The 21,117-nt window shown below is 40.1% G+C and overlaps 1 protein-coding gene across 2 annotated transcripts; it reads left to right on the forward strand.

Moving 5' to 3' along the window:
* Positions 1-407: 407 nt before the first annotated feature.
* On the forward strand, positions 408-20,559 carry LOC119729673 (protein SSUH2 homolog). 2 transcript variants are annotated; one of them, XM_038202346.1, is made up of 14 exons: positions 408-493; positions 4,185-4,260; positions 6,529-6,795; positions 6,904-6,966; positions 7,286-7,453; positions 9,542-9,611; positions 9,827-9,956; positions 12,116-12,301; positions 12,627-12,689; positions 13,518-13,621; positions 14,426-14,518; positions 15,764-15,866; positions 17,385-17,489; positions 18,914-20,559. In XM_038202346.1, exons 2-14 carry the CDS (start codon positions 4,239-4,241, stop codon positions 19,058-19,060), a joined length of 1,521 nt encoding a protein of 506 aa, XP_038058274.1. In that variant the 5' UTR covers positions 408-493; positions 4,185-4,238; the 3' UTR covers positions 19,061-20,559. The 2 variants fall into 2 exon arrangements, with proteins under 2 accessions (XP_038058274.1, XP_038058273.1); XM_038202345.1 differs by having other exon boundaries at positions 6,529-6,966.
* The last annotated feature ends 558 nt before the right edge of the window (positions 20,560-21,117 follow it).

A 21,117-nucleotide genomic window follows, 5' to 3' on the forward strand; every position in this document is an offset into this window, starting at 1 on the left:
AAATTTGGATCTATGAAAATAATTGTTGGACAGAAATGGAAAAGACTAGTATTTCTGATGCAAAAGAAAGTTGGAGAAATGTCTTTATTGTCAACACTTGGTAGTTAATTGCAGTCGCATGATTTGTGTCAACAAAAGATTACAACTCGACTTTGGATATAATCTTTCATTTTCAAGTATAAAAGACCCATAGAAAAAAAAAGATAAATGCGTATCTCTATATCCAAACAGAAAAAACAACACAGTTTATTGTGTACATTTTGTCAAGCACTTTACACAGGTTGCTCATGTAACGTTGCGTGTAGTTGAGTTCGAATCTTAACTGCATAAAAAATTCAAGAATACTTTGTGCGAACTACATGTTAAACATGAGAATGAATTGAACGCCCAAAATTAAGCGCTGCAAAGTCTACATTCATACTTCAGTCATGTGAGTCGAGTGCGGTGGGCCGTGCCATAGTGATAGACTAGGGCTAGTAATTAATTGCTAAAGGTGAGTCTTCTCGTCAGAATAATTCATAATGACAGTTTTCATGTTCCCCAAAAGTAGTGTGTTTGTGTGTTATGATCCAGAATATATTTCTGCATGATTACATGTACGATTAAAGAATTTTTTTTTAAACTTGCGCTTAGCCTTTATACTAGTATTACTACAATTACTAGCCCCATAAATGTGGCCAATTTTCTGGACTAGCTAGGCTACCTCCGTAAACATAGGCCACACGTCCACATGTACAAAAACGTGTCGCACTTTGTCAAATTTTGATTTTCACATTTAGGCTTAGTTTGTAGGGTTTTTTTGCTTTAGAAGCATACTCGCCCTCTTTAAGCTAATCAGAAAGTGCTGCCTTTTTCAGATGTCTATTTTTCGTGAAATTTCCAGATTCATTTGCACACGTTTGCGTATCAAAATTTCAACATGAAATTTCACAAAAATTAGTCATCTGAAAAAGGCAGCACTTTCTGATTAGCCTATAAAGAGGGTGAGTATGCTTCTAAAGCAAAAAAAAACCCCTACAAGCTAAGCCTAAATGTGAAAATCAAAATTTGGCAAAGTGTAACACGTTTTTGTACATGTGGATGTGTGGCCTATGTTTACGGAGGTAGTCCAGTAAATAGGCCACATTTATGGGGCTAAGTTCGGACTAGTAGAACTCCTCCATGCAGTAACATTAAGTTACAAGCTTGGGAAACCCCCGCGCAAAAAATCCGCGTATCCACTTCCCGGCACCTACTTCGGACTTAGACATTTTTCCCCTGCTCCCCATTCAACTCACGTTGCCTCTGCCTTTGTTATTTTCCAACATGGATATGGATGCTTCGTTCTCAAAAATATTTTCCTCCGCTAAAAATAAAGTCTACAGGATCCTGATCATGTGTTGACGGAAATTGCATTGCTTCTCATTCTTGAAATTTACTTTATGAAATAAAACAGAGTTGTTGTGTGTGCATATATTAATCTTGAATTGCTGAAACTGAATTTGTTTTCCTAAAAGGAGTTAATTAATGGAATTGGTTCCTGCTATTTGGAAGTGAACATTGGGTTACAGACAGAAATGGAAAAGACTAGTATTCCTGATGCAAAAGAATTGGAGAAATGTATTTATTGTCAACACTTGGTAGTTAAAGGGAATATACAACATTTGCAAACATCGAAAAATAAAACTACCAAGTTTTTACGAAATACCTTACTAGGATGTTGGTAAATGATAGTCTCAAGCATTTTGTAAAATTATGGCACCTGGTGTGAAGTCTTTTTCAAGAAAATGGTATTTTTGTATACATTTCCAACGGTGGTCGGCCGACCAGCGTTGGAAAAAACCTAACTATTCTTGAACTACTGCTCCAAATTAACCATTTTTTCAGTCCAAATTTTGTTTGCTATTGGTTACATGTTTCATGAACGGGTGCAGGCCAGCTAGACTGGTTCCCGTGCCCTACAATTTTCCATCATCTATAAATTGATCCATTTTATCTTTTGTGGAGTCAGGGAACCAGACTACTTAAACATTTGTGTTTTTCTTGGTTTTTCCAACCTTTTCGAACACAAAACTTCAAAAATGTCAGTGTAACAATATTTGATCTATATACTAACCCCTCAAATAGTTCATTTCTGAAAATTACATCGAAAACCAATGATGTACATTCCCTTTAATTGCAGTCGCATGATTTGTGTCAACAAAAGATTACAACTCGACTTTGGATATAATCTTTCATTTTCAAGTACATGTACAAAAAAAACCCATAAAAAAAATGATAAATGCGTATCTCTACATCCAAACAGAAAAAACAACACAGTTTGTGTACATTTTGTCAAGCAGGTTGCTCATGTAATGTTGCGTGTAGTTGAGTTCGAATCTTAACTGCATAAAAATGCCAAAAATACCTTGTGCGAACTACATGTTAAACATGAGAATGAATTTAACGCCCAAAAGCACAAAGTCTACTGCTTCAGTACAGTCTAGTCATGCGGGGGTCTAGGCCATAGTGATACTGATAGACTAGGGCTAGTAATTAATAGCTTAAAAAAAGTGAGTTTTCTCGTCAGAATAATTCATAATGACAGTTTTCATGTTCTCCCAAAAGTGGTGTGTTTGTGTGTTATGATCCAGAATATATTTCTGCATGATTACGATAAAAGAATTTTTTTATAGTTTAGTTGCAGCATTGCATTTGCAGCATGGTGGTTGCAGTGCAGGTTCTAGTTCTACTAGAATTAGAACTGGGCTTGAACTTCAAGCCTTCTAGTTCTAATTCTAGAAGTACAGTGCAGTAATGGAGGTAGAATTCCTCTAGTCCTAGTAACTAGGACTCTTCGAATCGCCTTTTTGGCGAGCTGCGAAGCAGATGCGAGCCTATAATGTACGTAATATCAATTTCCGTCCGTCTGGGAAGATAGATATGGGAAGATAGGGTAGGTGGGTGTAGGGGGTTGGGGTAGGGGAGGGTACGGGTCAGGGGAGGGGGAAGGAGATAGGGATTGGAGTTTGGGTGGGGTTGGGATGTGTAGGTGATAGGGTGGGGATGGTTAGGGGAGGATGGAATGGGTGTGGGTAGGGGGTTGGGTGGGGGAGGGGGCGGGTTGGGGATGGGGTAAGGTTTGGGGGAGGTGGTGATGGTGCTGTGTCTACATGTACATGTATACCCATTCTTGTTCTGCATTTGTGGCGACTACACAAGAGTTTTCCCATGGTAATACAAGTATGGGGAGCAGAAGACACTGTTGGGGCTGCACAAATCCACAACTGGGTCCTAATTACCCTAACAATGGAAAACTCCCCCATAATACAGTGACGGCTAACTTATATACACATGTATTTATTAGGTAATCTGTTAACTTTTTATGTTGACATTTAATAACTGACCCCTACACCTAGGCACATCAACAAGAATCCTGATCCCCTTCCATCATGCCCATCCCGAACCCTACCTTAAGCCTCCCTTCCTGCCTTGGACAGCGAGCCATGGCGGCTTCGCCGTTCTAGTTTAACATTTGGAGATGGTCGGGTTGCATTAAAAAAGGCGATTCGTAGAGTCCTAGTTCAGACTAGTAGAATTCCTCCATGCAGTAACATTAAGTTACAAGCTTGGGAAACCCCCGCGCAAAAACCTCATCACAGATCGTCGAATTCCGATGAGCATTTTGTGCCAGGGCACATCGGAATTCGACATTTGATGAGCTTTTTTGCGCTGGGGTTTCCCTAGACCTGTGAACGTGGCATTGTATACAACGCCACGCGCTTCCCTCGGGTAAATACAAGCGAAAGCATTTTATCTTTTGATCCGCTACATATAACCATGTATAATTTTGCCCATAGGTAAATCACTTACTTGTTGGGCTTCCTGTGAATTTACGCGAGTGTTGGATCTGTCATTGCCAAGAAAAGAAACATTTCTGGGTTTTATAATTGAACTGTACTACTTCAACAATTAACCCATAAGCAATTCAACAATAAGCAATTCAACAATCAAAGGACTGCTTTTTGTTTCCCTAGATTCAGTTTTTGGGTTTGAGTTTTTGATCGATATCTCATTTTGAAAATATAAAGGGCACTCGTGAAAAAATATTGGAGGTTAGAAACCTCCTTACCCTCCCCCTCCCCCCCCCCCCCCCCCGCCTTTTAACAATAAGGGATAGATAGATTGACTTTGTAACATTATTTTTTGTTCTTTCTGGCATTCAGATCACCACAAGCAGCTAGTCACACAGATTTCCTTTTTCAGACGGAAAGAAAATAATGGCACAACAAGGTTACCCACGTAAGTGTCAAGTTTGCTATGGCGAAGTAAACAAAAATAAAAGCACTTTCTCATCCCCGCCTGTTTGTTTTTTTTCCGCCCACCTCTTTTTTTTTCTTTTTTTTAATTCATACATTTGTAATATATTTAGCAATTGTGTCAATAGATTGTCTTTTTTATTTAAGCCTGGACGAGAAAGATTTTTTTTTTTTTTCTTGGGCTAATTAGAAATTTTAACCCAAACTAAGCCATGTGATTTATTTTATTTAATTAGTTATTTAATTTTTTTCTGCTAAAAAACCAAGGATTCCTAAAAAGTGCCCTAGGCACCGTACATAACTCGAAAGCCTGAAGAAACCTGTAGAGAGGAGGCAATGAGAAGAAATTACAGTTTTAGAGGTGGGAGGAAAACCCCAGAAGATTATTCTGAGGAAAACCCACGGAACCAGGCAGGGACTGAAAACCCAATCCACATGTGGTCTGGGAAAGAATTGAACCCGGGCCATAGCGGAGGAAGGCGAGAATAGTTTACCACTGTGCCAATCTGACTCCCATGATTTGATAGCAGAGTTGTAACGAGTCACTGATTTTTGTGACTCGAGTCGAGTCGAGTCATTTTACAGAAGTGACTCGAGTCGAGTCGAGTCATTAGGTCAACAAGGTCGAGTCGAGTCGAGTCGAGTCACAGAGTGTGGTCGAGTCGAGTCGAGTCGAGTTAAGTATTTAGCTCGAGTCAATTCGAGTCACAAATATTTGAACACTTAATTACAATAAAAAGCAACAAACACAAGAGAGAAAGAATACAAGGCACCAGTCTATTACGGAAATCCAAAGACATAAAGTATGCTGTATGGTACCCAACCAACAGTTTCCATTGCTAGCTCACGTCACAGATAAGAAGATGTGAAACTTCGGTCTTATAACTGGTTTGGCTTCGGGTCTACATTTTGTTGTTCGCTGATCGCTGACAACGTTAAAACCTAATTGCATTATACAAAACTGTTTCTGATTATTTAAAGGTGGGCCCGTCCGTATCCATTTTTGTGTGTGAAATCGGGACATGAATTTAGCCAGCGTTCCACCAAGAACTTCAAAATCGCCCGAAACCAATAATGAAACCACGGATTGAGAAATGCGTTTTAAGTCTGGTTCCGGGTTTAGCATTACATGCTATAGAACCACAAGGTGGGAGTCCGCGACACGGTGTATGTTTGTTGTTTCATTATGGAGGAAGGAAACAGACTGCCGCTGTATATAACGTACATTATTCGCGAACATTAACGTGACGTGAACAAAAACTGGCAACGCGAACGGCGCAGCGTAAGTCATTGCAAATATTTTTCGCAAGTAAGTTTTGCTTTTATTTTGGGACTCGAGTCTTATTAGCCTTCCTCGAGTCGAGTCGAGTTATTCTGATGAGGGACTCGAGTCGAGTCGAGTCATTTGCTCGCAGTGACTCGAGTCAAGTCGAGTCATTTACCCGTCGGGACTCGAGTCGAGTCGAGTCGCCAAAAAATGTGACTCGAGTCGGACTCGAGTCGAGTCATTGACTCGAGTCATTACAACTCTGTTTGATAGGCCCTAAACCTTACATGTCCATTAAAAGAAAAAACAGTAAGTAAAGTAAAGGGAACGAACCTGTGTTCACAGGAACAGAGTGACTGAGGTAAAGCGTAATTGAGGTTAAGCGCCTTACTCAAGGGCACAACACGCTTGGCCATTAAATTAGGTGATTGTAATTAATCCTAAAATGATTCTTACAATTTTTCAGTGGCGTAACCATTATGAGGGGCCACAGGCTCCCATGCTAACTTATGCTAACCTTGTTCCCTCAACATGCATGTGCACATGCATACAAGGGTACTATGAGTACATCACACCACATGGCCGAGGCCTCAGTTACATGTACAAAATGCAGTAAATTCAAACTGTAATGCCATTTAGATATGTACGTTTTGTAACAAAATGAAAAATTGTGGCATTACAAGGTGCCAGTAACGGCAAGGTCAAGGTTTCTTTTGGGGGTGGGGCTTACGCTACTGCCCTTCTTTAAAAATATTCAGATACACTCATTATGCCAATGTTCAGCACTCGCCGAAAGAAGGTACAGAACACTCAAAAGCTCAATTTTAGAATGTCCCCACTTCAGTTGGGCTCACCCACAATTTGTGCTTTCTGTTTTTCTTCCCAATTAGCTTTTATGATATTTTGAAAATTCATAAAAAAGTACCTTCCTCTTTCTCTGGATAACTTTGTTTTGGGTTTTTGTGTGTTTTGTGTATGGGACAGCTCCTGGTGCCCCACCACAACAAGGTTATGGTGCAACTTCTCAGGGCTATGGGGCACCTCAGCAGGGCTATGGGGCACCTCCACAGGGCTATGGGGCACCTCAACAGGGCTACGGTGCACCTCAACAGGGCTACGGTGCACCTCAACAGGGCTACGGTGCACCTCAACAGGGCTATGGTGCACCTCAACCACAAGGTGCACCTCCACCGCAGCAAGGCTATGGTGCACCTCAGCCACAAGGTGCACCTCCACCACAGCAAGGCTATGGTGCACCTCAACCACAAGGTGCACCTCCACCGCAGCAAGGCTATGGTGCACCTCAACCACAAGGTGCACCTCCACTGCAGCAAGGCTATGGTGCACCTCAACCACAAGGTGCACCTCCACCACAGCAAGGCTATAGGGCACCTGCACCACAACCAGGATCTCAGCCGGCAGGTATATTTTTTAATTTTTTTATTTCTGAGAGATAGGAAAAAGGAATTATTCGTATAACAATGAGCTGTCAAGTACCGTGTTCTGCCCCAAAGAAAACTTCAATATTATTTCCTTATGCAAAATTAATCATATTTTAATAATCAATTTTTGACTTTTTGTCATTTTTATGCACCATTTTTATGTTGTAAATCACTTTTCTTGGGCATCAGAATCTGGTCAACTTGAAAAAAAAAAAAAAAAAATTCTGCGAACTTCTTCAGATCCTCAGACAGTTGGACTTTTCCTATTTGCTCGGTTCATTTTCAATGTTCTCTCACAGTCTGGACTCCCGGTGCTGTTGCTGAGGGCGCCCCTCCTTACCAGTTTGCCAATGCTGCCGATGCCGACCGAGAAGATAACGAGAACGCGACCGAGGGCGGTGACGTAAATCCCGACGTGAACTCGTTGCAACCTGTGCCGGGATATGAGACTGTGGCTTTCGGGGATGGTAAGATTCAAGACCTTGGGCACATTACATGGAGCTGCTACTTAAGCACAGAAATTGTCTAAGTATGGAAAATGTATGCTTAGCAAAAACAGGGGCCGATTTCACGAAACAGTAAGGATAACTCGTCTTAAAGGTATAGTCCATCATTTGTAATTTGTGCATTTTGTTCATTTGAAGCAACAAAATTGTTCAAAATCTAAAGGGGGGTTCACAACTAACCTGATGAAGTTTCAGCTGTATATTTCAAGAAAAATAACATTCTAGGAACTCGATTTCAAATCAAAAGTTGCCGAATCATGTTTTGAATTGGGCCTGAATTCAGCGTCCGAGACACATTCTCACAGAGCCGACTGCAGCTACGCGATGTCGCGCACTGATCCGACAAATTATAGCAACCACGCGTGCGTGTGCTTCGTGCCAACGCTTGCGCGCGCTTTGCCGAATAAAAAAACCCAAACCACTAGTGGTAATTTCCAACGGTGCTTCTTAAGACGCACCGTTGGAAAGGCCTTCTTTCGTTGATTTCTTCAAAATGACAGCTTGCCAGAAAGAATAATTTCACAGGGAGTTTAGTCCCCTTACTATCTTTCAACCAAGTATGTTTTTCAACAATAATTACGCCAGTTACTTTTTGGATAGCTGCAAATGATGGACTCTGGCTTTAACTCGCGACTCGTCCTAGGATCATTTTTACCCAACTTAAAGCGCATTCAACACGTTCTACTTCCCTTAGCAATGCTGCAGCTTAGGTTCATTTTATCTCATGAATAGTGTCTTAATTTGTATATCATGTGGTCATCCTTAGCAATGTGTTCTCGTTTAAAGGGAAAATACAACATTTGCAAACATCAAAAAATAAAACTACCAAATCATTTTGAAATACCTTGCTGGACTGTTAGTGAATGACAGTGTAAAGCATCCTGTAAAATCATGGCACCTGGTATACTGTCATTTTCAAGAAAAGTGGTATTTTTGTATCAATTTCCAACGCTGATCGGCCGATCAGCGTTGGAAACAACTGGCTTTTTTTCAAATACTGGCCCCAGTTGACCATCGCACTTGTTTGCAATCGATTACAAACCTATGAACGGGTACGAGACAGCTAGACTGGTTCCCTGACCTTACAATTCCCAAATGTATGTAAACTGCTCTGTTTCTTCTTATATGGAGTCAGGGAACCAGACTACAGGAAAATGATCGTTTTTCTTGGTTTTTATAACATTTTCGAACCCAAAACCTCAAAAAAGTCAGTGTAACTATATTTGCTATATATTTCCAACCCCCCAATTCCATCCATTTCTGAAAATTACAGCAAAAGCAAATGATGTATATTCCCTTTAAGACGAGTGTGGGCCTAAAGCCATAGGTTCGAGGAATAAAACTGCTGTGGAAACCGATTTGAAAAGATTTCTGACACGTGGGTAGTTCGAATAAAAAACGACGACAACACCTAGTCGACCTTTTCAAATAAAATACTTCGGGTTCTGAAAGTAGCGTGAAGAACCGGGGAGCTAGAGGTTTAGTCATGAAGGTCGTATCTTGTGTGAAACTTAAGGAGTAGAAAATATTTGTCGGCAAAAGTTTGTCCTGTACCGGCCAAAATGAGGGTTCCTAATAAGGAGATGTGTGCTGTAGTTGTAAACCCAAAGAAACATCTTAAGAGAGAAGATAATGAAGGAATGGACAAAAAGCCTGGAGTGACAGTCCAGGCAAATCCACAACATTAGGCAGGGACTATGGGCTATGTGCACCAACCAAAGAGGGCGCCCTTTTTCCTAGCAACGACGTCCCATGGGCGACACATGTTATAGCTGGTTGACGCGCACTGTTCCTTGTGTGTGACGCACGTACGCCAGGGGATTTGTACTATGTACATGCAGTGGTACGATACGGCCGCGCGTTGCGGCAAAATTGCAATCGCAGGCAAGATGGCGTAGGTCAGTCACCCCTAACTGTACCATGTTTGCAGGTGAGGGGTACTTGTGATCGGAGCGGATAAATCCAAAATTTTCCAAAATGTCTTGAGAATTTTGAAGCATCTCAAAATTGCACTTTTTTGGAATAATTTTGTGTTTGTTCTTACTCTAGGACCTCCAGTGCCTCCCCCTGCTTATGAACCTCCTTCGGAAGGTGACCGCCCTCAAGAAGTCTTTGACTCGTAAGTAACCACCAAGGGGCTTTAATAAGGCCATATGAAAATGATCAGTTGGTTAGCATCCCTTTAGATCTCAATGTTCAGGTTGGATCAGGAGGTTTTTTTATTTTTTTTATTTTTTTTTTATCACATGACTATTTGATACGTCTCGCGTCTGTCATTTGAGAATGACAATTGTTTTACTGTAATTGATTATTGAATCATTTTGTGCCTTTCAGGAAAGAGGATATTGGAGAGGAGGCTGTAAAGGCGGCCATTTTGGCTTACGTGGACAAACACTGCTGCTACGGTTCCAGACCAGCCAAGAACATGACCATAAGGGAGATCATTCCAAGTCAAGCGCTCCACGTAAGTGGGCATCTTTTACTATAGTAAGGTAGAAATGTCATTACCGCGAACACAATGGGCCAGGAATGGGCATTTATTAAGGGAATAAATGTGTGCTCGAGAGGTTTTTATCACTCTGTTTAAGACCACTTAGAGTCTGGGTGCTGATAATTACCCGAGCCGGAGGCGAGGGTAATTATCAGCACCCAGACTCTAAGCGGTCTTAAACAGAGTGATAAATACCGATCGAGCACATTTTTATTCCCATTCCTTTTCGGTAAAAAATATCAAATAATTCGTTCAAATAATTTTGTTCAACAAGTTCACTTCATGCTTTTTAAAACATCCCTCTAGCAAAATAATGGAGTGTTCAGCTGGCGAGTAAGATGTAAACAACCCTTTTATGGAGATTGACGCGCGCGTAGCATGTTCTGCGCGATGTCGCGCAGAACACACCTGGGGCGTTGCGTTTTGAATTTAGAACTATAAAATTCTGACTCCCTGGTAGTGTTGCGCATGCCTACGGGAGGATTGTGAACGTTCAACCAATGAAACGGTAAGAGGCACTGGATTTTTAGGAGTCCACATTTTATTGTGAGACTGGAAAAGTTTTTTAAGACCAGCTAGCCATGTCTTTATCATCCGTTTAAGACCGGCCACGTGACGGGCTCTCGACCAATAGGAATAGCTAAACTGTCTGAGGTATTTATGAATATGTTTTATATGATTGTGGAAATATTGAGGGATATTAATGTCAGCTAAATGCTTGGTTTAGCAGTGTTCTTCTGTACGTTGGCTTAAATCCCCAAAATTTGTCAGTTTTTCAGGTAAGCAGTGGCATTTTTTAAAGCATCCATGATTTTTTCCCCAAAAGAATTCTGAACGATTCAGAAAATGGTTTCATCAAGCATTCGCACAGTGTGAGTAAAAAAAAAGAAGCAGATCCAACCCCCCCCCCCAAAAAAAAATGTATTTCATATTTTAAAAAATATGTAGCGCCAAAAATAATAATGACTGGAAAGCCAAATTCATAAACTACTTTTAGATGAAAAATTACTGAAATTGCTCAATCCGTTCAAAGTATATCACCATTTAAAGGCCATGACCCTAAAGCCTCTTTCATCCCAAAAATGTGATTTCAAGAATCGATCGTCACAATTGTCTTCAAATATCACCAGCGATAAAACCTCAGTTTAAAAGTTACAAATATTCAACAAAGTCCTTTTGAAGGCCAATACATCATATTGTTTGCCTTACCAGGGTTGTTAATAAAGGTATTGTGCACTACACTTGTTGACAGTTGCTGAAACAAGTATTCTGTGTCATTTTCTTTGTTGTTCCAAACAGTCAGAACACACAATAAATGGCTTTTTTTGGATGAAACCGGTTTTAGGGTCATTGCGTTTAAATGGTGATATTCTTTGAACGGATTGAACAATTTCAGTAATTTGTTCATCTAAATGCCAGCCATGTCTTTATCAACCGTTTAAAATCGGCCATGTGACGGGCTCTCGACCAATAGGAAGGGGTAAACTGTCTTACGTATTTATGAATGTACTATAATAAAACTATAATGAACGACTGCTTTAAAGGGAATGTACATTATTGGCGTTTGCTGTAATTTTCAGAAATGAACTATTTGGGGGGTTAGTATAATAGATCAAATATTGTTACACTGACATGTTTAAAGTTTTGTGTTCGAAAATGCTGGAAAAACCAAGAAAAACAAAAATGTTCAAGTAGTCTTGTTCCCTGACTCCACTATAGATGAAATGGATCCAAAATGCCCGAAAATTGTAAAGTAAGGGAACCAGTCTATAGCTGGCCTGCAACCGTTCATGAACATGGAACCAATAGCAAACAAAATTTGGACTGAAAAAAAATGGTTAATTTGGAGCAGTAGTTGAAAAATAGTTAGGTTTTTCCAACGGTGGTCGGTCGACCACCGTTGGAAATGTATACAAAAGTACCATTTTCTTGAAAATGATTTCACATCAGGTGCCCTAATTTTACAGGATGCTTTAGACTGTCATTTACCAACATCCTAGTAAGGTATTTCGTAACACTTTGGTAGTTTTATATTTCGATGTTTGCAAATGTTGTATTTTCCATTTAATGAACTTTGTTTGTGGCCCCCATCACGTTCATTAATAATGGCGTCCTACTGTATCATTCTTTAGTATCAGCTGGAAACCTTCAACGAAGCAAGGACGACAAGTCGCAATTTCACACCTTACGCTGGCGGGTTCGTAGACGGGCCCCAGAACGGTGCGCCCCCGCCTGCGTGGTCGATATTGTGCAAGCCGGACCAACCGTTCGTCACTCACATAAAGAATCTAGAAGTCCCTCACACTTCGTTTGTCCAGGTAAGTTTGCAAAATGGTGCTAAATCAACATCCGTCCTCCATTTCCTCGTGCAATCAAATCTGTTGTTCCAGTGCTGATTTAACTTAAAATTGGCTAGATAATTTTTTGTATTGATATTTTAACTACCTTTTAAAATATTTTAAAGTGTTTTCATATTTTTTTTATTCATTGCTTGCTAGTTATCCAGACAAGATATTTAAGAATACTTTACTTGACTTTATTCTGAGAATTCAGGTTCACAGCAACATACCTTTGTAGTTTTTACTTTGTAAACAAAGATCACTCTTGTGATGAAAACCTTGTAATTTTTTTTTATTTTGACAGCAATGCCATCGGTGTCATGGATGTGGTTTTGTGATGTGCGGACGCTGTTACGGACGGGGACGGGTAAGGAAAAAAGTCAAAAAATATGTTTGGGGAAACGAGACGGGTACAGGACGCCTAATAGACTTTACACACTTAAAAGTTAAAGGGAATGTACAACATTTGCTTTTGCTGCAATTTTCAGAAATAAATGGATTTGGATGATTAGTATGTTATAGCAAATATTGTAACACTGACTTGTTTCACGTAGAAGCTGGAAAAACCAAAAAAAAACAATCATATTTTTGTAGTCTGGTTCCCTGACGCCACTTAAGATGAAACGGAGCAATTTATAGACTTTGGGGACTTGTAAGGTCTGAGAATCAGTCTAGCAGGCTTGTAGTCTTCACAGGTGTGTAATCAATTGCAAAGAAACTACAGACGAACTAAATATGAACAATTTGGAGCACTTTTTGAAAAAAGCCAGTTTTCTACAATGCTGGTCGGCCGACCAGTGTTGGAAAAATGCAGTTTTTCTTGAATATGTCAGCACACCAGGAGCCCAAACTTTACAGGATGATTTAGACTGTCATTCCCCAACAAACCAGTAAGATATTTCGTGATAATTTGATCATTTCGTTTTTTGAAGTTTGCAAATGTTGTATCTTCCCTTTAATATTGCTCCATAGCCCAACTTGTAGGCTGTGAATTTTGTTTTACGAAAAAAAGACCTAACGAAAAATGTGCTTGATTTTTAGCTTTTTAGATGTTTTTTGGCTTTTGGGTGTTTTTTATGCCTGGATGGCATTGCAAAGCAAGACGGAGAAGGAAGAGGCAAGATGGATAAAAAAAGTTCACTTGAAAAATTAAATCCCATCAAAATCTAACTTACTTCCTCATAATTATGTGTAGGTTCGTTGCAGTTCGTGTAGTGGAAGTGGCCATAGGACTGAATACCGTGATGGTCATTCCCATCATGTTAGTTGCACCTGGTGCCATGGTTCGGGACGACGCAGGTAAGAAAATGGTTAAGCAAACAAACAAACGATTACCCCAGAGCCCCCAAAACACAAAGTTGGCAGCTGTTGTTACAGTTAGGATGCGAGCGTGTCAGTCCTTCTGATTTGAAAATCACAGGCGTGTGGAAAAAGGCACACCTGGATTTTTCTAGGTGTGTGTTTTTTCTAGGTGTGTGGTTTTCTAGGTGTGTGATCTGTGGTCCAGGGAAGTTCAGGCGTGCAATTATTCACACTTCTTGGGAAGCCTTTAGGTGTGCGATGGTGTGGGGGTGTGATCGCACGCCTCAAATCAGAAGGACTGGCATGTCAGCCTCAGCCTATACCAACTCGGGCTCCCCAAATCCGATGTCTCCACTCCTTTCTGTCTAGCAAGACCGTCCTAAGATCTTCCATGTGGTCGTGCTGTGTCTTGCGGTGGCACGTGGATGTAGGTGTGACGTTCCCTTTCTCTTCTAGTGGTGCCCTTTGTGCATTGCTCCCACGAGATTGTTTGGCTTGAGGCGAGCTCAGGGCGTCACAGAGTTACAATTTTGGTAAACACTAACATTCTACTTACAAGTGATGCTACAAAACCCCCCAAAAAAGAAATTTTCTGTTTTATATAATTATTTATCAAGCTCAGAATCGCAGAAATTCAATTCAATTTTGAAATCTAGAAATCATATTTCTGTACTTTTTTTTTTGGGGGGGGGGTGTTTGGGAGTAGGAAATTGTAACAGTGGGATTTCTTACTGTGCCAGATTTGTTTTCGGCGTGTAAAACATATCACAGTTTTGTTTTTGTTTCTGTGTTCTTCCCCAGATGTAACCGTTGTAGGGGTGACGGTAGAGTCGTATGCCCGACTTGTAGCGGCTATAGACAGCTTCGTCACTTCATTATGCTGACTGTCTCCTAGTAAGTTCCAATTTTTTTTAAATTTATTTTTGTATTTTGGGGAAATAGGGATCAGTCTAACTCAAGATTTGGCAAGTTAAAGTGAAACAAGCCGAATTCCATGGTGCTGCTAAGTACATGAAGTCTGCTGACTGAGCCTCTGGCCATGTAGGCAGAGCATGTTTACGTTAGGTACACAATTTGCTTAAAACGTAGTTTACGCAACAGTAGAAATACACTATTTCTGTCATTGCGTTGCCTCATGACACAAAGTCTGCATTTAGCGTATTCTTGGCTGTTTACGCTGTACTGCCCAAGATGGCATCGTATGACGTTCTCATATGATGATGATGATGTGTTGTCGTACGGTCCCTGTGAAATACGCCAGTGTTGTAGTCAAGGCCATCACAAGTCCTGGCAAGTCCCTGCAAGTCCATCACAAGTCCATCACAAGTCCATCACAAGTCCTTCACAAGTCCATCACAAGTCCATCACAAGTCCATCACAAGTCCATCACAAGTCCATCACAAGTCCATCACAAGTCCATCACAAGTCCATTACAAGTCCATCACAAGTCCATCACAAGTCCATCACAAGTCCATTCCAAGTCCATCACAAGTCCATCACGAGTCCATCACGAGTCCATCACGAGTCCATCACAAGTCCATCACAAGTCCATCACAAGTCCATCACAAGTCCATCACAAGTCCATCACAAGTCCATCACAAGTCCATCACAAGTCCATCACAAGTTCATTACAAGTCCATCACAAGTCCACCACAAGTCCATCACAAGTCCATCTCAAGTCCATCTCAAGTCCATCACAAGTCCATCACAAGTCCATCACAAGTCCATCACAAGTCCATCACAAGTCCATCACAAGTCCATCACAAGTCCATCACAAGTCCATCACAAGTCCATCACAAGTCCGTCACAAGTCCGTCACAAGTCCGTCACAAGTCCATCACAAGTCCTTCAGTTTCAAGTCAGTCACAAGCTATTCGATAGAACTGTTACATGTCTTAGTATCTTTCCACCATGCAAACCTTCAAATCTCAAAGCAGTCCTAGTTCATTCTGCTACTTGTTACTGGACTTATGAAAGGACTTGTGATGGACGCGACTACAACACTGAAACACACCAAGGGTTCTGTTAACTGAAAATGGTGTACTTAGCAGCGCCATCAAGCAATGTTACTTGATGTCTTGAATTATCTCTTACAAAATAAAGACACATGATGTAAATAGCTCTATTTCTTCGTTTTAGCACCAACAATTTGGAGGACTACATCTTGGAACGCTCGGACATGCCCGACGAGCTGATTAGGAGCGTCAGTGGGCAGACCATCTTCCAGCAGACGTTGCCCCATGTAAGTGTCGAGCTCTGTCTGAATTAGTTGGCTATAGCTCTTTCTCTCTCTATCTCTCTCTCTCTCCTCGGATGCTGTCGGTCCAGCTATGGCTTACAATTACACTTGCGTCTATGGAAGGAGCTGCAGCCACATATCCCAGATACTTGTGTAATTGTGCATTACTGGCAGCCGCAGCCAAGTTATTCAGATGCGGCTAAAGTTACATCAGAGCAAGCATGCTAGGGCAGAGATGATATTCCAACTGATAACTTCAATAGTCTCTTGTCTACAAAATTGTTCATCTTCATCTATAACTTCATCTGGGCAATAATGCAATTGTAAAATAGCATGGAATTTAAAAATAACATTATTTACTGGTAGCTAATCAGGCATGTACATAAAAAAGTGTTAAAGACATTGAGTGAACGGAGATGAAACTTTTCCGATTTTAATCGGAAATCCGACTTTATCAATTTTCCAACGGAATTTCTGATTTTCTTGCAATGTGCCCCACAAAATTTGATTTTGTAATGATTTTTTTCACAAAATGTCATTTTATTTCAATCATAATTTTGAAGAAAAGCCGATGAAATGGCACGTTAAAATCATCGCGAACGTAGTTTTAACCTCTTTCACCAGTCGTTATTGGAGTATTTCAACGGTAGAAACGCAGGCCATAACACTGATTGGAGCCTTTTCCGGCTGGACAAAGGGTTAAACATTGACAGGTGACATGGAAAAATCACTGTGTCGCTTGTGCGTGCATATGTACAAAGATGTATGCAATGGTACCAGCGTACGTACCGCACCGTCCGCTAGCACATAGCACATGGCCGGTCGGGAACGGGTAGCCTCGTGAACGATCCAGTGGATAAAATCATTATGTTGAGCGATTTTTGAAGGTTTCAGATTTAGTTGTACAAAATGCAATGCTTTAAAAATCATGATGATTATCTCAAGGATAGCGAAGAGAGCATTAGCGAAACATTTCACTGGCATTTGTTGGAAGAGAAAGACGATAATGCCTGATTTTTTCCCACGTACGAATGCAAGTGGAGTAGTGGAGTTGTGTGGTTGAATCATGGACATGATTGAAACACCATGAACGGTGCCCTTGTCTTCCGGACCTTTTCCTCGACTTAAGTAAGAAGTGAACTTCTTTGTTGATGACTCCATTACTCTAACCGTAATTCAGGCGTTTTATGCAATGAAAACACTGACCATTTTTTTTTTCATCGTAAAATTTTGTTTGAATCGAAAACAATTAAGCAGGAGTTGGTGTCCGGAAATTGGGTATGAAGTGTATTGTACATGCATGTACATGCATGTAACTGCAGCGCGGCCCAGATTTCAGACACGTATTTTTGTTCGACGTCTTTTCCAATTTTTTTTGCCATATGCCAGTTTCATCTCTGTGAGTGAATGAAAAGCCTCAAAAATAAACTAGCCTTGTCAATATGCTTAGATGAATATTTTTTTGACATATTATTGTCTGTTATAAATGACGTATTGTAAACTGACTGTGTTTGCGGACAGGTGTGGCCTATATCCCAATACCCCGTCCAAGAAGTCAACCAGAACTCGATTCGTATAGTTGAAAAACATCGCACCGCCTGGCCACATGCTATGACTCTGCAACAGGTAAGGGAATTATGACAAAGATATTAAAACATCTTAAACTTGAGACTGTGGGATGACTTGTTCTTTGAAAAAAAAATCTACCGCAGAGATCCCTCACAAGGAACCTAGCTCAAATTGAAGATAGGAATGGTATCATTCAGAAGTAAACAATCATTAAAAGAAGGCACTTCTGTTTATGTGTATTACTAGTGGAATCTAGTCACAAGACCCAAACAAGTTTGCATAGTGTTCTTTTTTTGGTCTGTTTTCTGAAAATTTAAAGTTGAAACTTGAGCTTGAAGTTGCACAGGTTACACATGTAGGTGTAATACATCTTACTTAACATTTTAGGCACTTTACTTTCTTTAAGGGAATGTACACCATTGGCTTTTGCTGTAATTTTCAGAAATAAACTATTTGGGTGGGTTAATATAATAGATCAAATTTTGTTACACTGACATGTTTGCAGATTTTTGTTCGAAAATGCTTGAAAAACCAAGAAAAACAAAAATGTTCAAGTAGTCTGGTTCCCTGACTCCACCAAAGATAAAATGGATCAATTTCAAGATGCCGGAAAATTGTAAGGTAAGGGAACAAGTCTAGCTGGCCTACACCCATTCATGAATATGTAACCAATAGCAAACAAAATTTGAACTGAATAAAAAATGGTAAATTTGGAGCAGTAGTTGCAAAATAGTTAGGTTTTTCCAATGGTGGTCGGCCGACCACCGCTGGAAATGTATACAAAAATACCTTTTTCTTGAAAATGACTTCACACCAGGTGCCATAATTTTACAGGATGCTTTAGACTGTCATTTACCAACATCCTAGTAAGGTATTCCGTAAAAACTTGGTAGTTTTATTTTTCAATGTTTGCAAATGTTGTATATTCCCTTTAAAATGCGTCACTTAACGCATCTTTGGAAATGGCCTTTTTAAAGCTCTGGCAGGAGCTTTTACAGGTCACTTGGTGGTCCGTCGGTCTGTCTGGCTGTCTGTACTGAAAATTGACCAAAAATATGTGACCAAAAATTGACCAAATGCCATGCGGTGGTCGTATAAAGGCACTCTTGCCAAAAGTTTTTCGGAAGATCGGCTTTGGTTCGATTGATGCGCATGTGCATCTATTTTTGCATATGAAGTTAGACATTCCAAAACCGGGCCAGAGCTTATTGTGCACTCGCGCTTGTTTAATGTTTTCTTTAAAATGACAGCATGCCAGAAATAACAATTTCACAGGGAGTTTAGTGCCATTGTATCTTTAAACAGACTATGCTTTTCAACAAAAATTTTGTCAGTTACTTAGTGGATAGCTGCAAATGATCTACATGTTTTTGTGTACTCTACCTTAAATGCAGCTTTGGTTAACAGCAAAATTTGAAATCCCAATGTCCTAGATGTTCACTTTGTGCACATTCCTTCCTTTTTTGTTTTTTTGTACAAAGCGTCAGACACTTCGCTCCGTACCCGTGACCGAAGCCCACTATGAATGGAAAAACGTCAACACTCGTTTCTGGGTCTATGGCTTTGAGCATGAGGTCCACGCCCCGGACTACCCCCACCAGTGCTGCTGGGGGTGTACTGTCCTGTAAGGTCAATGAGGGGTCAGTGGGGGTCAAAGTTAGGAGTCAGCTGGGGTCAGTGTAAGGGGTCAGCTGGGGTCAAAGTGAGGGATCACCTGGGGTCAAAGTGAGGGGTCTACTGGGGTCAAAGTGAGGGGTCTTTTAGGGTCAAAGTGAGGGATCAGCTGGGGTCAATGTGACAGGTCAGCTGGGGTCAAAGTGAGGGGTCAGCTGGGGTCAAAGTGAGGGGTCAGCTGGGGTCAGTGTAAGGGGTCAGCTGGGGTCAAAGTGAGGGATCACCTGGGGTCAAAGTGAGGGGTCTACTGGGGTCAAAGTGAGGGGTCTTTTAGGGTCAAAGTGAGGGGTCAGCTGGGGTCAAACTAAAAGAGTCAGTCAAGTGGGGCCAAACTGAAGGAGTCAAGTGGGGCTAAACTGAGGTCAGGTGACCTGAGATTTCAAAAGTGCATGGGCATTCCTGACAAATATATCGGAAATCGGCACAGCTACTTTTTAATTTGAATTGTTGTTTAACTTTTTTTATTATCAAATGGTTCAAGTTTACAAAATTATGGCAGTCTGCCTTTGATTCCATTGTCTGTATGAATGCAGAGTACCGGTATGACTAGATCTGTAAATTGTTATGTGTTTGTATATGTACATCATGCGTGATGGCTTTGTTGTGTGCTTCATATTAACATAATTAAAAGTACTTGCTAACAATTATTAAGTATATCCAGCTCAAAATATTTAATTGGCAATACCAAGTCTCCAAACTGTTTTAGATGTAACCCTGGAGCGAAGTGTAGAATTTTTTTAAAAATTAGTTGAGTATTTTAAGCTGTGTCGGGGCCCAAATTCACGGTCCCGCTGTTAGACCAGAATCATGATAAACGCAGAGAACATTTTGTTTAGCAACACTTTTATTAATTGGGTGATATTTAGTGGTTATTTTTTAGGTGCAGCAAGTGTTGTACGTAATGGTAATTAAATTACCTTTTTCAAAGAAATTTGTTTTTGAAGTACTATATGTCTGACATGAACTATATAATGTAAAGTAATACATGTAGCTACTTTGTGCTTGTGATCATTGTCATGATACTGAAATTGCATGAAACTTGCCTTACCTTTGCAACTGTCATAGAAGACATTTTTTTCTAAACTATTCCATAGTTCAATAGAGAGCATAAGTCTCTAAAAAGAAATTGTAATTACATGTACATCCTAACAAGTCTTCATTTTTGTGTCACATGAATTGTTACATTGCAGTGACATTATTTTGGTCTTTAAAAATAAAACTTTAATTTCTATAAAAAATAAACAGATATTCAAATTTTATAAACCTTAAAACTATACCTTTAGTTGCATGATTTGTTTTTAAACCTTGTAGCGTTTTCAGATTACCAGTTCTTATATATCAATTCATCTCATTTTTTTGTTAATTATCACACTTTAATTATCAATGTTACTTTTTGAACTTTTTAAATTATCATTCCTGTATCACAATTAAACATCCTTATTGTAATGCATTACTCGTAGTTGTCCTTGTATAGTGTGTAACCCCTATTGTTTTATGAAGAACAAATGACCTTCACTGAAAAGTACATGAGCGATTTGAATGATTTTTTCACTAAATGAAAGCTTATTAATTGTCTATCCCTGATCTTGAACGCGCTACATGCAGAACTTCTTTTAAACAAATAGGAGGCACCATTTGGGTTTTCCTCTTTTTTTTTACTCATCCTGTACAAGTACTCTGCCCCATGAGCAGTTCGTCATTCAATCTTCAGTACTATTTGATATAATCTTCAACTTATCAGTTCAACTCGATTCAATTCAATCATGTAGTCAGTTCATCCAGTTCTCCTTTCCTCGGTTCACTTTTACCAGTTCAATTTATCATCTTCATCTGGCCTACATGGCAACAGGCCAAACTTGGCCCATGACGCCAATGTGTATTAAAATATTGTTGTGGAATAAACGGCCATGATAAACAGTCCTCAACCATGAATTGTGTATCGACTTATATCCATTCCCCGACAAACTCAATGTTTTTATAGGTTAAATAAAGGTTTAAAGAATTAAATGAA

This window comes from Patiria miniata, unplaced genomic scaffold (genome assembly GCF_015706575.1).
Source record: "Patiria miniata isolate m_02_andy unplaced genomic scaffold, ASM1570657v1 HiC_scaffold_21, whole genome shotgun sequence".
Lineage (NCBI taxonomy): Eukaryota > Metazoa > Echinodermata > Asteroidea > Valvatida > Asterinidae > Patiria > Patiria miniata.

What these genes read in the sequence shown, in the direction of transcription:
- LOC119729673 (XM_038202345.1), top strand. Translation starts at nt 4,239, where the DNA reads ATGGCACAACAAGGTTACCCAC. An exon ending in GACTGTGGCTTTCGGGGATG is followed by an intron (nt 7,454 to 9,541) that starts GTAAGATTCAAG and finishes TTCTTACTCTAG; the next exon opens with GACCTCCAGTGCCTCCCCCT. An exon ending in ATTATGCTGACTGTCTCCTA is followed by an intron (nt 14,519 to 15,763) that starts GTAAGTTCCAAT and finishes TCTTCGTTTTAG; the next exon opens with CACCAACAATTTGGAGGACT.